An 18,554-nucleotide genomic window follows, 5' to 3' on the forward strand; every position below is an offset into this window, starting at 1 on the left:
TCCCCCTTTACGGAGCCTCGAGCCCCCACCCCGGAGAGCGTGCCCCACTATTTGAAAAGCACTAAACTACACTGACCCAGACAGCGCTGACCCAAGCCAGGCTGTTTCCTCTCCACAGAAGCCAGACCACGAGAAGCTCTTCCCCAGAGCCAAGAAACTTGCTCCTTTCTGGAAAATCCCAGTTCTCTCTTTGACATGTTCCTTTCTCTCTCTCTTTTCATGCGAGGTCTTTATTTCACTATTTCCTCCATCTAGTCTTTGGTTTGGGGCCATACTCAGTGATGTGAGAGGGACCCTCTCCACTAAGTGCTGGAGATGGGGGTGTCAGTCCTGGTGGAGATTGGACCAGAGGGGCTGTAGTTGAATCCAGACCAACTGCCTTCCTCCTGAAATTCTTCTTTTCTTCAAGCGTGTATCTGGAGGTGCCGGAGGTCAGGATGAACATCCTTTTCCCGCAAAAAGCAATCCTTGGCCCTGCTTCAGGTCATGGGTCCCCCAAAAATAGGATGGCAGGGGCCAGTTCTCACTGATGGAGCACAAGTGGCTGGACAGACAGCTATATGCTCCTGGTAAGGCTGTGGGGCCCCAGATCCACACCAATCAGATGCATACAGAAGGCTTGAATTGCCCAAAGCCCCAGGGCTCTCCCCAACATTTTTTGAGAAATTTTGGGGTGAGTACACCCTGTGATGTTCAGAGATTACGAGTGGCTTTGCACTCAGGAATCACTCCTGGAAGTGCTCAGGGGACCATATGGGATGTCATGAATCAAACCTGGGTCAGCCATATGCAAGACAAATACCCTTCCCACCATAATGTAGTTGTCAACCCTGCCCCTCAGTAGATCATGGAGGTATGCACAAACCTGGATTTGTAGCTCCACCAAGCACAACAAAACAAAACTTAAAAAAGTAAAATTTGGGGGCTGGAGCCAAAGCTGAAGAGATTGTACAGAGGGCATTTGCCTTGCATGCTGCTGACTTGCTTTGATCTCTGACACCCCATAGGGTCCCCAAGTCCAACCAGGAATGACCTCTGATTACTGCCTGGGATATGACCAAATAATAAATAGAATACCCCCCATTTCCCACTGGCCCTGCCCCTACCTGGCTCATGACAGCCCTGTCAGGGGGGAGGGAGGTTTCTCTTTTGCCCCTGAACCAGGGAATCAGCACATAAGGGGTTACCTTTGAATCCGATGTGGGGGCCCTTAAAGACAGGGGGCATTCTGCAGAAGCAGGTAGGCTGGCTGCGGGAGGCAAGGGCCCTGAGAAGGAAGGCAGAAGCAAGGTCAGAAAGGGTCACCAAAGGAGGGGGGTGCAGACACACACACACACACACACACACACACACCCCTAGACTGCCCCAAATGAGCTCACACATCCTGACCTAACACCCTAAGCACCAGCATTTCCACTGCCCTTTACCTCTTCAAAGCCCACTTGGGCTGTGGAGGTGCCTCTAGAACCCCACCTACAAGAGAGAAACAGGGGTCTTCTTTGCCTCTTGCTGAGCCTGTCCACAGCAGGACCCAGGTAAAGCCTTAGTGAGGTCAGAGGTCGCATGGAGGCCTGGGGTTTCCGGGGAAAAGCTCTCTGCTCCACAGCAAAGGCAGGAAGGGCTTTGGGAAGAAGCTTTGGGATGAGGGGAACAAAGAGGCGACCCTGTACAAGTACCCTCAGCTAGCAGCTCTGGGTTAGGTAAGGGGGGGGGGCACTTGGCCCTGAGTTTCAGAAAGTCTTAAAACAGGAAGTGAGCTAGAATGGGGCCCTTGCCCCAGCTGCAGGCAGAAAAGACCTTGTACTGAAGGGCTGGAGCCTGGAGAAGAGGGGTTACTAGGGCAGAGCCAGCCTTTCCTCCTTCACAAAGACAGGTCCACATAGCAGCCTGCACCAAAAGCTATAGCCAGTCAAGCCGGGGCAGACTGAGAAGCAAAACGGGGCTTCCAGTTGGGGTCACCCAGGTTATAGAACTGCCAAATGTCCTCCTATCATGATTCTGGGTTACCACCATCCCACTTTGGAATACACGATTTCTTGTCTTCTCTCTCTCTCTCTCCTCTCTCTTTTTATGCTCTTTTGTTATTATTATTATTTTTTTAGAGTCACATTTCCCAGTGCTCAGGGCTTCCTCCTGCCTTGACACTTAAGGATCACTCCTGAGGGGATTCGGTGGACCATATGGAGTACCAGGGATCAAACCTGGTTTGGCTGTGTACAAGGCAAGCACCTTTCCTGCTGTACTATTGCTCCAGACTCTCTTCTCTCTTATTTCCTAAGTAAATAACTATGTTTGCTTAATTGCCTTCTCTGGATTTTGTGTTTGTTTTGGGATCATGTCCAGTGATGCTCAGAGGCTACCCCTGGTAGGGCTGGAGGGGGACCATGAGATGCTAGGGAATCAAACAGGGTCAGTCTCCAGTGGCTGATCTAAATAATTGGTGGGAGAGAGGAGATCCCCTCAAAACACACCTGACCTTGCCCCAGGCTGCTGGCCCAGCTTGTCCACTTCAGTTCTCTCTGGCTGGTCAGTAAAAGTCTGGTGGACCTGCACTTTCTCATCTGCTTAGCAGACAGACACAGGAATTGGCCTCATGCTACTCAGTCCCCTTGGCTGGCGGTTTCTCCGCTTTCAATCCTCAAATTCTGGCAGCCCCCACCACCACCACCACCACTACTAGCAGCTCCAGACCTGGGTTCTCCTAGGGAGACTACCCCACCCCCAGCTAACTGTTCCCTGAGACTCTGAGAAAAGGCATCAGCCAGTGAAACTTCGGGACTTTCCCAGGAGGAGACCGACATGAGGCCGTTTGATGAAACACGCGATATACTATTATTTTCAAGTCTAGGCTGCCTGAGACAGCAGCTTCCGGGGCTTAATCTGCAGACACTGCATTCATGGTCCAGCACCTATCTGAGTGCCCCAGAGCTGTGATCTTTGACAAGAGGGGGTGTAGCTACCTTCTCTAGATAAGGACCCCCCAGAGCCTTGGCTTTCTTCTGGTTTTCCCTGTGGCCATCTTCCTTCCCATACTGTTTTTTTCTAATCTTTCCTCTTATTAGTAGCTGCTAATCAAGGTTCAACATGCCCTTTTTCGTTTGTTTATCTCTTTTTCTGTTGCATTGTGGTTTTCTGGTTAAGTCTCTTTTGGGGGTAAGTGGAGTGCACACCAGCTGTGCTCAGAACTTACTCTAAACTCTGCTCAGGGATCACTTCCTGGGTAGAGCATGGGGGGACCATTTGGGATGCCAAGGATTGAACCTTGATCTACCATGTACCACGCAAATGTCTTACCTATAGTATTATCTCTATAGCCCTTAGCTATAAGGAATAACTTGAATTTTAAGCTTCTGGGTTTTGTTGTTGTTGTTGTTTTTGTTTTGTTTTTGGGTCACACCCAGCAGTGCTCAGGAGTTACTCCTGGCTGTACGCTCAGAAATAGGACCTGGCTGACTCGGGGAACCATATGGGATGCTGGGATTTGAACTACCATTCTTCTGCATGCAAGGCAAACACTCTACCTCCATGCTATCCCTCTGGTCCCATACTGTTATTATTTTTTGGGTTTGGCCACACCTGGAGGTACTCAGGGATTATTTCTGGCTCTGTGCTCAGGGGTTACTCCTGGCAGGCTCAGGGGACCATATGGGATGCCAGGAATCGAAGCCAGGTCATCTGGGGTTGGTTGTGTGCAAGGCAAACATACTACTGCTATGCTATCGCTCTGGCCCCTATTTCAAGCTTCTGGACTGCAATGAATTTCAAGACTTCACTCTCTGGGGCATCTGAATGTTATAGGTTGACATTTGATAAAGTCATACTTGGGGCCAGAGCAATAGCACAGCAGTAGGGCATTTGCCTTGCACACAGTCAACACAGGATAGAGCCCAGTTTGAATCCTAGCATCCCGTATGGTCCCCTGAGCCTGCCAGGAGCAATTTCTGAGCACAGAGCCTGGAGTAACCCTGGAGTGCCACTGGGTGTGACCCAAAAACAAAACAAAACAAAAAAACCAAAAACCTCATACTTGAAGCACAATCCCTGGATCCCTAATCCTTCCACACAATGGGACAACAGAGGATCTATCATAATGTCAGCACTTTAGAAGCAGCAGCTGCGCTTTAAAGAGGCTTTCCCTGCTAGAAAGGGGAGCTCTAAGGCCCCGACATGATCTCTCAGACACACACTTCATTGTGTACCCATCTGGCAGGCTGACGTGGCTTCAGTACCGTATAAGTGACCTAACGCCCAATAGGCTTTGGGGTCCTACGCTCGACCTTTCAGAGGCGACAGGAGAAGACAATGAGGCTAAAGGTGCAAAGGTAAGGGTGGGGCCCCACAAAGTGTCACCCTGATTTCTACTGGGGGTGATCCTTAAGTACAAAGTCAAGAGTATGCCTCATGTACTACCAGGTATGGCCCCAAAACCAAAACCTTACAACTAAAGGCTCCTTCTCTGGTTATCTGACTTTTTCATTGCTTTTGTTTTGGTGTTCTGGGGGCATACCCAGCATGCTTGCTCACACACACACACACACACACACACACACACACACCCTTCACCAGTCCCTCTCCCAACATGCTCAAAAGCCTTGTGGGGCTCCAAACGGGGGGGGGGGGGGGCTCCCATGCCTACAGCATACACACACACACACACACACACACACACACAACCTTCACCAGTCCCTCTCCCAACCTTTAGCAGTGCATCCGGAGAAAGGGTGCATCAGGGACAGGCCTGACCTTCGGGCCTCACCAAGACACTGGGATGCTCAGGGGAACAGGGGACAGAGACCACGCACAGGATATGGAGGCCTGCCCATGGGGCCAGCAGCTTTCTACTCATGTCCCACTCTCCTTCACTTACTTCGCACTGTCACTTCCTGTGTTCAGCTACTCTATGCTGTGCTTCTAAGTAACTGTTCATTGTCTCCCCAAATCCCCTATAAAAACATCTCCAGCGACAACTCGATGGGCTGAGCACAAACCTTTGCTCACCAAAGCTCCAAGTTTCCTCCCCAACCCCATATGGTCCCTTGTCTACTGCCAGGAGTAACCCCTGAGCGACACTGGGTGTGGCCCCAAAACCAATCAATCAATCAACCAATCAATAAAGTTTTATAAAATTAAAAAAAAATAGACAAAACAAACATCTGCTTTGATCACATACCTGGATCCTGGCTGACAGCTGTCCTCCTGGGCTGTCCTAGTCCTTGTCCATCCTCAGTGTCTGGGACAAAAGCGGCCACAGGTCTTCTTGGCATCCCAAAATGTGGGGGTTCAGAGTCGGGCAGGGAAGGGGGGACTTCAGGAGCAGCCGGTTTCCCTGGGCCGAGAAGATGAGAGCAGAGACATTATCACTCCGAGGCTAGGAATGAAAAGTGGACCAGAGACCTGGGTCCATCTTGGGCTCAACCTTCAACTGGGCAAACCCCCTCATCTAGGAAAGGGGGTGGTGGCCGGATACCTGCTCCCTGGACAGGCCCAGCTCAGGTATCTGTAGTCAGCCACAAGCTATGTGGCCTCAGATAAATCACTGTCCCTCTCTGGGCTGGTCTCCTCACCTCTCCAAAGGAGATGCTGACATCGAGGACTATGGGCCAAGCTCCCCAAACTGTGGGGGAGAGAAGAGGGGATCCTGCACCTCTTCTCCCAGAGCCCTAATTAGAATCCCACAGGGTCCCCACAGTTTCCCCTCCCAGCTGCAAATCCCTGGACCCCCAGCCAGTGCCAGCCCGGTCAGCAGATCCAGCTCTCAAAGACCTCCCATAGCTTCCAGGATGGAGGCCTGAGCAAGAGGCAGGGTACGCCCAAGATCCCACAGCACACAGCCCTTGGCCAGCCTTCCCCAGCCCCTTTACTTCCGGCTGGGAATGGGAGACCGCCCCCAGGTCTGGACCATCCCTCTCAGCACTGTCCCTTCTTGCTTTAAGCCTGTGACTGGCCGGTGTCCATTAAACTGCATATCCCCAGAAAGCCTCCCAGAAAGCCCTGCCTCTACCCTGGTGATCTGGGACCCAGAAGAAGGGGAGGACCAGCAGTACAGGGGCAAGCTATCCTCTGAATCTCACACAGAGTCCCAGTGAGGCCATCTCTGAGACTCGGTGGCATTTCTCCCAACTTCTAAGTTATCTCTGAACCAAGTCAAGTACTGTCCTGGGTGCCAGTTTTATTTGGAGGGAGTGTTGGGCTACATCTGGTGATGCTCAGTGCTCCTGGCTCTGCACTCAGGGGTTACTCCTGGTAGTGCTCAGGGACCATGCGGGGTGCCAGGGATCAAATGGGGGGTAGGGTTGTGTACAGTACAAGTACTGTGGCTCTGGCTCAAGGGTCCAACCTTCCTAAAGGCACACAGTGAGTGGAGAATGATTGTCATGTGTGTAGCACTGACCCTGGGTGTCCTCCAGCATATCAACCACTGTCATCTCTGATGACTCAACAGAATCGCCTGCAGTTTCTTTTAGACTCAGACAAGATGAACTGTGTGCCAAGGCAATGAGCTCAAAGATTTTGTTTATTTTATTTATTTATTTATTTATTTATTTTTTTATTTTTTGAGGGCCACACAGGGCTATGCTCAGGGCTTACTCCTGGCTCTACTCTCAAGAATCACTCCTGGCAGGTCTCAGACGACCAGATGAGGGGGTCAGGAGTCGAATCTGAGTTGGCTGTCTGTAAGGCAAATGTCCTCCCTACCGTGATATCACTCTAGCTCCTGGTCCTGGGATTTTTAACAGTGTTTGAAGACTTCTCTTGGCCAGCCCATGGCTGAGTCCAGGGGGCCCAGAGCACACGTGTCTGAGTTTTCACTTAACACAACTGTGAACCATGTCTTCTTATGTTTTGTTATATGTCCTTTCCTTTTAATGTTGAGGGTTTATTTCGGGAGGTGTACATGCAGGAGTGCTCAGGGATCATTCCCTGCAGTGATCGGGGAAACAAATGGCGTACAAAGGCTGGAACCCAGGAACTTGTTAGCTATGTGCAAGACAAATGCCTGATCTGCTAAATTATCTCTAGGGCCTTTTTGTATGGCAGTACTCAGGGCTTGCTCCTGGCTTTGCACTCAGGATCACTCTGACAGCTCAGAGGCCCATATATAATGCTGGGGATCAAACCTAAGTCAGCTACATACAGGGCACACCCTGCCTGCTGGATTGTCAGCCCAGCCTTTTATGTTCTTTTTGTTTTGAGGTCATACCTGCTGATGCTCCAGAGTTCCTCCTTGCTCTGCATTCTTTTTTTTTTGGGGGGGGGAGGGGGTTGGGTCATACCCAGTGGCACTCAGGGGTTACTCCTGGCTCTACACTCAGAAATTGCTCCTGGCAGACTGGGGGACCATATGGAATGCTGGGATTCAAACCACCGTCCTTTTGCATGCAAGGCAAATGCCTTACCTCCATGCTATCTCTTCGGCCCCTTGCTCTGCATTCTTAGGAATTATTCCTAGTGGTGCTCAGGGGACCATATGGGATGCCCTACATCATATTTGTATTTATTTCGGGGGTTGTTTGTTTGTTTTGGTGCTTAGGGTGAACCCTGACAAGTCTCTCTCAGACTACACCGTGTGTCTGCTTGTCCTCTGAGCCCATCATGCGATCAAGTCACACTGATGATGCCAACAGTCCTAGACTCCACAACACAAAGAACCCTTGGACCCCAACTCAGGGACACCTCAAGCAGCTGGTTGGTGGGTTCTGTTCGATACCCTGGACCGTTTCCAGGGCCACCCCAAGGAGGCCACCTTCAATGTTGCTGCCTTCCAGTGGAATGTGGCCCTGTAAGCAAACATCAGAATCCTGGCCAGAGTCGGAGTGTCTTCCCCTGCATTCCCTTCTGGAACCTTCCAGAACAGCAGCAGCAGCAGCAGTAGCAGTGAATCTACAGCACCAGTGGGTGGGCATGACAGTTCTCAGATCAGTGGGGACCATGAAAGACAAGGTCCCGTCTTCCTTTTCTCTCTGTTCCCCATCTTTAGAACACCCCCCCACCTTGGTCTGGAGCAGAAACGCTCAGCTCTAAGGTCACCCAGAGCCAAGCACCCATGGAATTCTGGCATCCTGACTCTCAGCTGCTCCCTCTGGAAGTGGCTTCTCAGTCCTGTACGGCCATTAGGATGAAATGAGACTGTGCTCAGAATTGTCACTATTACTTCCTATGCAGTCAGTCCAAGGACTTCCTGTGCCCTGGATTCCTGGCCTCATCCCGAGGGGAAACTCACATAACTGCCACCTCCAGATCTTCCTTAAACATAGTGACATCTATAAGAGCTGTCGGGCTCATTTTGCTTTACTGACAACCCTCAGGTTCAGATCTTCCTTCCAGGCCACTGCAGGGTACGGAGGTGGGGAAGTGCCACCGTGGCCTGAACAGGGGGCTCCCAGCTGCTGCTCAGGCCTTTCCTGGGTGAGCAAGGCTGGAAATCCCCATCCCAGTGCACCATGGATTCACTGACGTGAGAGTCAATATTAGCTTTCAGTTTTAAGTTGAAACATGTGGTTAAAAAAACTCCTTCTGGGACAAGTGCAAGTGATTCAGCAATAAAGTCAAGAATCAAGGGCCGGAACAACAGGACGAGAGGGAGGGCCTTGCTTTGCACATGGCTGGCCTGGTTTTGATCCCTGGTATCCAATATGGTCCCCTGAACACCACTAGGAGTAATTCCTGAATGCAGTCAGGAGTAAGCTCTGAGTGCTGCTTGGTGGTGGCTCCAAAACAAACAAAGAGGTCAAGAATCCTGGGGCCAGGTCGGAGCAAAAGCACAGTGTTAGGGACTGAGGGATCCACAAAGCCGGCAATATTCTTGGGATTGCAGCAACCTTGCAAATGTGTGTTTCCAGATTCAGACACACGGAAAAACCTGACACGACCCTAACCTTATTAAACCAGTGAAATGAGGGCCCGGTGAGGTAGCACAGCGGTGTTTGCCTTGCAAGCAGCCGATCCAGGACCAAAGGTGGTTGGTTCGAATCCCGGTGTCCCATATGGTCCCCCGTGCCTGCCAGGAACTATTTCTGAGCAGACAGCCAGGAGTAACCCCTGAGCACTGCCGGGTGTGGCCCAAAAACCAAAAAAAAAAAAAAAAAAAAAAAAAACAGTGAAATGAGTGCTGACTGATGACCCTGGGAAAAGCAGTATTCTACCTTTAGACATGGGTGCCTGGCAGTCCTATCAACAGTCTTCTGAGGCCCTTGAAGCAGAGAGAAACATGGAAAGGCAGGGTTGGATGTGCGGAGAAGGCAGGTGTGTGGACAAGGGGCAAAAATGGAGTGGGGACGTGTACAAAGTTACTGTGGCAGAAACAGAAACTAACCAAAAATGTGCTTCTCCAGCTGTTATTCCTAGAGACTGACGAGATGGAGGAGGGGAAAGTGACCATGGAGAGGCAGCAGCTGGCAAGGGTTAGACCACACGGGACTCACAGGCATGATTAGGGGAAGTCCCTTGCACCCCTGGGGACCATAGTAGCCTACTGCAGAGACAGTGGCCCCTCTCCCACCAGCTGTGTCTAACTCAGGCCCCACAACAACTAGTGAGTTACAAGACAAGCATCTGTTGCTTTGGGGGACTACCCCCGACCTGATTCAGTAATTTGCATGCAGATGTCATTGTCACTTCCTAAACAAAGCAATCAGGAGAGGGTCATGTCCCAGCCCTTGATCCCAGAACAGTGATCTTGGGGGCCTGACGACAATGGCCTTGGGAGCTGGCCTTGCTGACTCCAAGAACACAGAAGGTCTTGGAGAAATGAACCTTTGTCATTAAAATTCGTCTGCAGTGGGGCTGGAGACAGAGCATGGAGGTAGGGTGTTTGCCTTGCATGCAGAAGGATGGTGGTTCGAATCCCAGCACCCCATATGGTCCCCCGAGCCTGCCAGGAGTGATTTCTGAGCATAGAGCCTGGAGTAACCCTTGAGTGCTGCCGGATCTGACCCAAAACCAAAAAAAAAAAAAAAATCGTCTGCAGTTCAGAGTTTACCTGTGAAGGAAATGTAATCAAGTCTACCCTATTCAATGGATGGTCTCAATCAGTTCTAAAGGGGCACAGGATGTTCCAATAAAAGTTATTTGGCTTAGGGCCAAGCAATAGCACAGCAGGTAGGGTGTTTGCCTTGCATGTGGCTGACCTGGGTCGATCCCTGGCATCACATATGGTCCCCTGAGCACCACCAGGAATGAATGATGAATGACCCCTGAGCACAAAGTCAGGAGCAACCCTGAGTACCACAGGGTGTGACCCAAAACCAAAACCAAAAGAAATAAAAAGAAAGTTCTTCCCTCCCTAAGAAATTGAGTATGGTGTGGACACTCTGCATGCGCCTCTGTCCACCCTTACACTGACTCCAAGAACCAACAGCAGCCAGGCCTCACCTTTCCTCAGATGGTGAGAAGAAAGTTGGGTCATGGTAAGGAATGATCTCAATGTCTTTTCTTTTTTGTTTTGTTTTTTTTTGTTTGTTTGTTTTTGGGCCACACCCGGCGTTGCTCAGGGGTTACTCCTGGCTGTCTGCTCAGAAATAGCTCCTGGCAGGCATGGGGGACCATATGGGACACCGGGATTCGAACCAACCACCTTTGGTCCTGGATCGGCTGCTTGCAAGGCAAACGCCGCTGTGCTATCTCTCTGGGCCCAACCTCAATGCCTTGAGGTCTACAAAAATCACTCTTTCCAGGGGCCAGAATGATAGCACAGCGGTAGGGCATTTGCATTGCATGCGGCCAACCAGGGACAAACCAGGGTTTAATCCCCGGTATCCCATATGGTGCTCCCAGGTCTGCCAGGAGCTATTTCTGAGCGCAGAGCCAGGAGTAACCCCTGATCATCACCGGGTGTGACCCCCCCCCCAAAAAAAAAAACAAACAAAAAATGAGTCAATAAACACTGAGGGCAGAATTTACCAGCAATAGCGATGCTAATAGTAATATCTAGCAAGACTCAGCCACAGGCCAGTTTAGGGTGTATAGATGGTCTTAGGACCATAACCCAGCCCTGGTGTCTCTATTCTCAGCAGACAGGAAAGGTGAATGTCTGGGAAACTTCTAGAAGAGCCAGAACAAGAGCCAGGGAACCCTGGATAGCTCTGCTGTCTGCTGTCTCCTGGGGGGTGGGGGGGAGATTAGCTTCTCTTCCCTGGTAGTAAGTAGTACAGCAGTGAACAAAAATTCCCCCAAAGAGTCCCACTCCGGAGAGGAAGTAAACAAGTGTGAACTACCAAAAACAGACAGTGTCAAGATTGCACAACCAGGGGCTGGAGCAATAGCACCGCCATGAAGGTGTTCACCTTGCAGGCAGCTGACTCAGGTGAGATCCCTGGCATTCCATAAAATTCCCCAAGCGCCACAGTGGCGCCAGCATAGATGCCTGAGTGCAAAGCCAGGAGTCAGCCCTGAGCATCACTGGGTGTGGCCCCCCAAATCAGAATACAAAAGAAGATTGCGCAACTTGATGAGAGTGGAAGAAAAGCCAAACCTAAGGGATATTCCAAGGTTGGGTCCCTGTACCTTGCCCCTCCTGGCACACACACACCCCCATCCTAAGGGATATTCCAAGGTTGGGTCCCTGTACCTTGCCCCTCCTGGCACACACACACCCCCATCCATTCATGGCAGAACAGTGGGGTACCCCAGCAACACTAGAGTCTTCCCTTGAGCTAGAAAAAAAGTCACGTAGCCGGGCGGTGGCGCTAAAGGTAAGGTGCCTGCCTTGCCTGCGCTAGCCTTGGACGGACTGCGGTTCGATCTCCCGGTGTCCCATATGGTCCCCCAAGCCAGGAGCATCTTCTGAGCACATAGCCAGGAGTAACCCCTGAGCGTTACCGGGTGTGGCCCAAAAAAAAAAAAACCAAAAAAAAAAAAAAAAAAAAAAGAAAGAAAAAAAGTCACCCTGATTGCCCTTGTGGCCTGCAGTCTGGCCTGTCGGGACCCCTGTTCCTTAGAGGAGGTCTCAATTTTGCCTGGGGAGAACTTTGCCAAATTCACAAAGGGGAGACTGGGACTCAGTGCAGTCTCTCTAGGATAGTTCTCTCATTTGTGGGGAGCCCAGCCCCCAGAAAGGCTGGACTATACACATTAAACTTTCTCCCCAGTCCACCAATACATATCCACATCTTTCTGTTTGTGGGTAGGGGCACCCCCGGTGGTGCTCAGGCTCTGTGCTCAAGGGGAACCCTCCTGCTGAGATTCAGGGGACCATGTGATATGCCAAGAAGGACGCTGTGGTTATGTGCAAGGCAGATGCCCTACCCTCTCCTACCCACTGTCTTATCTTTTATTTTGGTTTTTGGTTCACACCCTGCAGCACTCAGGGGTTACTCCTGGCTCTACGCTCAGAAATCGCTCCTGGCAGGCTCAGGGGACCATATGGGATGCCAGGATTCGAACCACTGTCCTTCTGCATGCAAGGCAAATGCCTTAGCTCCATGCTATCTCTCCGGCCCCCCACTACCTTATCTTTCTAGATATTTATTTCACTGATATTTACTTACATTCACTGTCTTGTCCAGCTGTTTCTAGCTCAGGTTTCCAGCCTCTAGCATCAGAGATCCACCCACTGCCCCATCCCACCGGCTTTGGCCTTTGGCTGTCTACATTTGTCATCCTACTGATCCAGAGCCCAGCAGTGACCATGGTCCTCTCTCTCAGACTGCATCCAGTTAGGAAAGAAAACTCTGGACCGGACCTCTGTCTCTGTTCGTAAGCCCCCCAAAATCACAGTCCCCTGCTAAGTTTCAGAGAACATTTTCCTCCCCAAAACGATAGTTCTCAGACACCTTTACAACCAGCGATGGTCTTGTGCTAAATTCTAGTCAATTGGACTTGGTATTGGAAAGGGAAAGGTGAATAGGAAGGGGAAGTGGAAGGGAAAGAGAAAGAGGAATGAAAGGGGCCCTGGAGGGCCAGATACAATGTTAAGGTACTTGCACTTCACCAATCTGGGTCCGTCTCCCGTATTATCCTCTGAGCACTGTCTGGGAAGCCCAGGGAATCCTGCACACTGACATCTCAGAGCACCGAACCCCCAGATCAGTGGCTGAGTATCACTGAAAGTGGCCCCAGATGTCCACGCACTATTTGGAAGGCCCCAAAATAAAAACAAAATACTAGTGGGGAGAGTGTCCTCCCTGTGCCAGAACATTAAGTCAGCAGACAGGAAGCTAACCTTGCATGCATCTGACCTGTTTTTGATCCTGACATCACACGTGGCTTTCCGAGTACCACCAGGAGGAATTCCTGAGTGCAGAGCCAGGAGTAAGCTCTGAGCATTCCCGGGTGTGTCTTCCCCTCCAAAAAAAAAATTAAAGGAAGATGAGTGCCAGAGATATGACTCAGAGGTAGAGCACTTGCCTTACACATGTAAACCCTTGGGTTCCACCCCTGGCACAGCAACAAAAAAGAAGTACAACCCATGTGGGCTAAATCTCTAGCTATGATGAGCACATGCAGACCTGACTAGAAAACAAGAGGCCCAAAGCTTCTAGTTTCTAAAGGGAGTCGACCACAGGCTGTTGTCATAATGGTTCAGAATGATTTGGTGGGGCCCACAACTCCCCGAAGGCCCTTGACCCCACAACACACAGCCCAACACGAAGAGGGAAGAGAAAGCCAAGGGGCCCTGCCAAAGATCCGACTCCCCAGTTCCCAATACACAGAAGAGAGAAGAGAAAACCCCCACTTCTGCAGCACCCCTGACCCAGAGTCTCCCAGGGCCCAAATCAGAGAAGGTGGAGATTTTGTGAGCCTTCGTGCAGGAGAGCTGAAAATAAGCAGAACTGATTGCTTCCCAATCAGTGAAGGAGGAGGACCCAACACCTGAGTTTGCTAGGGCCAAAGAGATAGTACAGCAGGAAGGACAATTGCCTTGTACACAGCCAACTTGGGTTCGATCCTCGTCATTTCATATAGTTTCCCAAGCACTGCCAGGAGTTATCCCTGAGTGCAGAGCCAATAATAAGCCTTGAACACTGTTGGATATCACCCCAAAAGCTAATTAAATAGTGTTTGTGGCTATTGAAGTAGATGCCAGGAAGTGGGATTGCTGGGTCATATGAAAGCTCAAATTTTGGGGGAGTTTTGGGGGAGAAAGAAACTCCGAGAGATATAGGATGTACTGCCACCATCCTTCCCTTGCCAAGCCATCCCAGAAGATGCAGAAGATGTTTGTCATGACCCTCACCCAGTGAGATTCTTGGGGAGCCACTGAGCAACTCTCACTCCCCCTACTATCTCTGCTGCCCTGCCTGACCCAGGAACAAGAAGCAGGTAATTCCTGTGGCACAGAATTGGGAAATGAAATGAGGGTGTGCGTCATTTCTACTGTAGACTTTTTCTTGTTCTTTTTAAACAGGGACTACTCCTGGCAAAACTCAGTCACTGCAGCTTGTTGTCATCTCGCCTCATTGGGGGTCAGGGCTACACCTCTGTGGTACTGGGCAGGATCAAACGCATACTAGGCCTGTACTCTACCACTTGAGTTAACTCTCCAGTTTCTGCTGTCCAACTAAAATGTTTTATTTTGGGGACTGGAGGGACTGGTGAAGTGGAAGGCTCAGCTGATGCCCCTCTCCAGTCCCCCAAACACTGCTAGTAGCGATTTCCCAGCATGGCACTGGAAGGGACCCCTGAGAATGGAGTGCTATAGCCCCCCAACAAAATGTTTTATCTTAATAGCATATCGTTTGGTTTGTTTGTTTTTTGGTTCTTGAGTTATACCTGGAGGGGTTACTCCTGGCTCTGTGTTCAGAAATCACTCTTGGTAGGCTCAGGGGACCATATGGGATGCTGGGAATTGAACTCATGTTGGCAGCATGCAAGGCAAACCCCCTAACAGCTATGCTATCCCTCCAGTCCCTCGTATAGTTACATTGCTATGTTATTATATAAAATATGTTCTATTGTTATAGTTATTGGGTTTTCACAGTGGGGGCAGTTTACACACAAAGATATGTAGGGGTTACTCCTGGCTCAGGGATTACTCCTGAAGAACTCTGGGGTGCCAGAGATCAAAATGAATCAGCCACGTGTAAGGCAAGAGCCCTATCCACTGTACTATGGCTCGGGTCCCAACAAGCAGAATTTTTTTAGTTTCTTTTTTTTGGTTTTTGGGCCACATCTGGTGATGCTCAGGGGTTACCCTGGCTTGGGGGACCATATGGGATGCCGGAGATCGAACCCAGGTCCATTTTGGGTCAGCCACTTGCAAGGCAAACACCCTACAACTATGCTACTGCTCTGGCCCCTGAGAAGCAGAATTCCTTTTTTTTTGTTTTTTTTTTTTGTTTTTTAGGTCAGACCTGTCAGCGCTCAGGGGTTACTCCTGGCTCTATTCTCAGAAAACGCTCCTGGCAGGCTGGGGGGGGACCATATATGGGATGCCAAGATTCGAACCACAGACCTGACGCAAGGCAAATGCCTTACCTCCATGCTATCTCTCCGGCCCTGAGAAGCAGAATTCTTTTTTTTTATTTATTTATTTTTTATTTTTGGCCCACACCCGGTAATGCTCAGGGGTTACTCCTGGCTATGTGCTCAGAAGTTGCTCCTGGCTTGGGGGACCATATGGGACACCGGGGGATCGAACCGCGGTCCCTCCAAGGCTAGCGCAGGCAAGGCAGGCACCTTACCTTTAGCGCCACCGCCCGGCCCCCAGAATTCTTAAGTTAGTATAAAAGCGTACATAGTCTCTCCATCACCTGGTTCCCTGGGGGCCCCCTCACAGCCTGTGGTACCCCAGGAATATTAACTATCGCCCAGGAGCCTGGGGGTGCCTGGCACTGTCTATGGAGCGCCAGGGATGCCTTCCACTGCTCAGAGCACCTCAGGGATGCTGGCCATGGCCTGACGTGCTTCAGGGATGCCTTTCACCAACCAGAGAACCCCAGAAATGCTGGTCACTACCCACGGCACCCCAGAGGTGCCAGTCTTGGCGACATGCGTATGCACACACTCACAGCTGCTGATGATCTGGGCTGCACGGTAGAGCTGGAGGCGATGCAGCAGGTCCAGCAGCTCTTGCACCGTGGCCTGCCGCATGCCCCACCACCACAGCAGCTCACGCGTGATGCTCACGCCCTGTACCCGCTCCAGGGACTTGATCCTCCGCAGCTGCGTCAGGTCCGTGATCACATAGGAGGCTGCAAAGAGAGAGAAGGCTGAGAGTCCGAAGGTTCGATCCCTGGCATCCCATCTGGGAATAGGGGGAGGCTAGTTTGAGAACGAAGTCTGGGGGAAAACCTTCTTAGCAATCTCTTCCCCAAATACCACTCTGAAGGTTCAGTCATCTGCCGTCTGAACAAGTCCACTTTTAACTTATGACACCTCCCAGAAATGTAGTTGTTTTTGTTTGTTTGTTTGTTTGTTTGATTTTTGGGTCATACCCAGCAGCACTCAGGGGTTACTCCTGGCTCTGCACTCAGGTTCAGGGGACTATATGGGATAGCACTATTCTGAAGTACCTAGAATATACACCAGATATACAACCAATACCCTGTGATAAAATAACAGGGTGTAACAAGATAGAAACCTCAAACACTGTAATAATCATCATATACTGGGGAGTAGAGCCCAAAACAAAGGAAAGAGAAACAACACAAAGCCCGATGACCATATGGGATGCTAGGAATCGAACCCAGGTCTGTCATGGGTCAGATACATGCAAGGCAAACACCCTACTGTTGTGCTATCAATCCGGCCCCCTCTCGTTTCATAAGTTGATAATGGAGGGGTGGGGATTTTTCTTGGTCACATCCATCTTAGAGCTACAGGTTTTATTATTAGTGAACTTTATTTTGGCTACAGAATTTTGGGAAGTAAAATAGCTCTTATTTGTGAATTTTGAGGAAAGGAAAGGAGAGAAGAGGGCGAGCGAGAAAGATGAGGAAAGAGAATGTGTGTAACTTGCTCAGGAGAGAGAATGAGCAGCTGGAGTGATACAGCAGTGGCTGTATGATACTTGCACAGGATGAACCCAAGACTGGCACCCCATATGGTCCCCAGAGCCTGCTGGGACCTATTTCTGAGGCAGAGCCAGGAGTAACCCCTGAGCACTGTCAAGTGTGGCCCAAAAACCAAAAACTACAAACAAAGGAATTTAGGGGCCAGAGAGATAGAACAGCAGTAGGGCATCTGCCTTGCATGCACCGACCCTGGAGGGACCCGGTTTTACTCCCAGAATCCTATATGGTCCCCCCAGCCTGCCAGGGGCAATTTCTGAATGCAGAGCCAGGAGTGACCCCTGAGCGCCGCTGGGTGTGGCCCAGAAACCAATCAATCAATGAATCAATAAATAAAATTTAAAAAAAGGAATTAAAACACTTTAAAGTCATGTGTGAGGCCATAATGATAGTACAGCAGGTAGAGTGCAACAGAAACTATAGATGGATTGTGTGTACAGAAGGAATTATGGGAGAAACTTTTTTGTTTGTTTGTTTGGTTGGTTGGTTTTTGAGTCTCACCCGGCAATGCTCAGGGGTTACTCCTGGCTCTATGCTCAGAAATGGCTCCTGGCAGGATCAGGGGACCATATGAGATGCCGGGATTCGAACCACCGACTTTCTGCATGCAAGGCAAACACCTTACTTTCATGCTATCTCTCCGGCCCCAGAAGCTGCATTGTTATAGAAAACTTCCCTTGTACATGTAAGGACAAAAACTATATAATTAATGCATATCTATTTGGGGCCAGAGCAATAGTACAATGGGCAGGGCATTTGATTTGCATGCAACTGACTGAGGTGCAGTTATTGTCATCGGGGTCCGAGTGATAGCACAGCGGTAAGGCATTTGCCTTGCATGTAGCCAACACAAGGAGGACCCGGTTCAAATCCCAGCATTCCATATGGTTTCCTGAGCCTGCCAGAAGCAGCTTCTGAGCAGAGAGCCATGAGTAACTCCAATGCCCCGACGGGTGTGACCCAAAAAAAACAAAAACAAACAATCAATTACTGTCATCCTATATGGTTCTCCTAGAACTGCCAGGAGTAATTCCTGAGTCCAGAACCAGGAGTAACCCCTGAGCATTGCCAGGTGTGATGCAAAAACAAACAAAACAACAAAAAAAGCAAATATGTTTACTTTTGCATATCTACATGTATCATACACTGTACTTAAAGCAGTGCTTCTCGGGGCCGGGCGCTGCCAGAAGCAGCTTCTGAGCAGAGAGCCATGAGTAACTCCAATGCCCCGACGGGTGTGACCCAAAAAAACAAAAACAAACAATCAATTACTGTCATCCTATATGGTTCTCCTAGAACTGCCAGGAGTAATTCCTGAGTCCAGAACCAGGAGTAACCCCTGAGCATTGCCAGGTGTGATGCAAAAACAAACAAAACAACAAAAAAAGCAAATATGTTTACTTTTGCATATCTACATGTATCATACACTGTACTTAAAGCAGTGCTTCTCGGGGCCGGGCGGTGGCGCTGGAGGTAAGGTGCCTGCCTTGCCTGCGCTAGCCTAGGACGGACCGCGGTTCGATCCCCCGGCGTCCCATATGGTCCCCCAAGAAGCCAGGAGCAACTTCTGAGCGCATAGCCAGGAGTAACCCCTGAGCGTCACAG

At 50.2% G+C, this 18,554-nt stretch overlaps 1 protein-coding gene across 1 annotated transcript in view; it reads right to left on the bottom strand.

Annotated features, from left to right (window-relative positions):
- IRAK2 (interleukin 1 receptor associated kinase 2) overlaps positions 1–18,554 on the bottom strand; it is a 46,016-nt gene that overhangs the window by 12,923 nt on the left and 14,539 nt on the right. Inside the window, exons 2-4 of the mRNA XM_049766109.1 lie at positions 15,948–16,130; positions 5,171–5,326; positions 1,188–1,267 (exon numbers count right to left, since the gene is read on the bottom strand). Coding sequence (XP_049622066.1) covers positions 1,188–1,267; positions 5,171–5,326; positions 15,948–16,130 — 419 coding nt within the window. The remainder of the gene's footprint in view (positions 1–1,187; positions 1,268–5,170; positions 5,327–15,947; positions 16,131–18,554) is intronic.

Source organism: Suncus etruscus, chromosome 20, assembly GCF_024139225.1.
Source record: "Suncus etruscus isolate mSunEtr1 chromosome 20, mSunEtr1.pri.cur, whole genome shotgun sequence".
Taxonomy (NCBI): Eukaryota; Metazoa; Chordata; class Mammalia; order Eulipotyphla; family Soricidae; genus Suncus; species Suncus etruscus.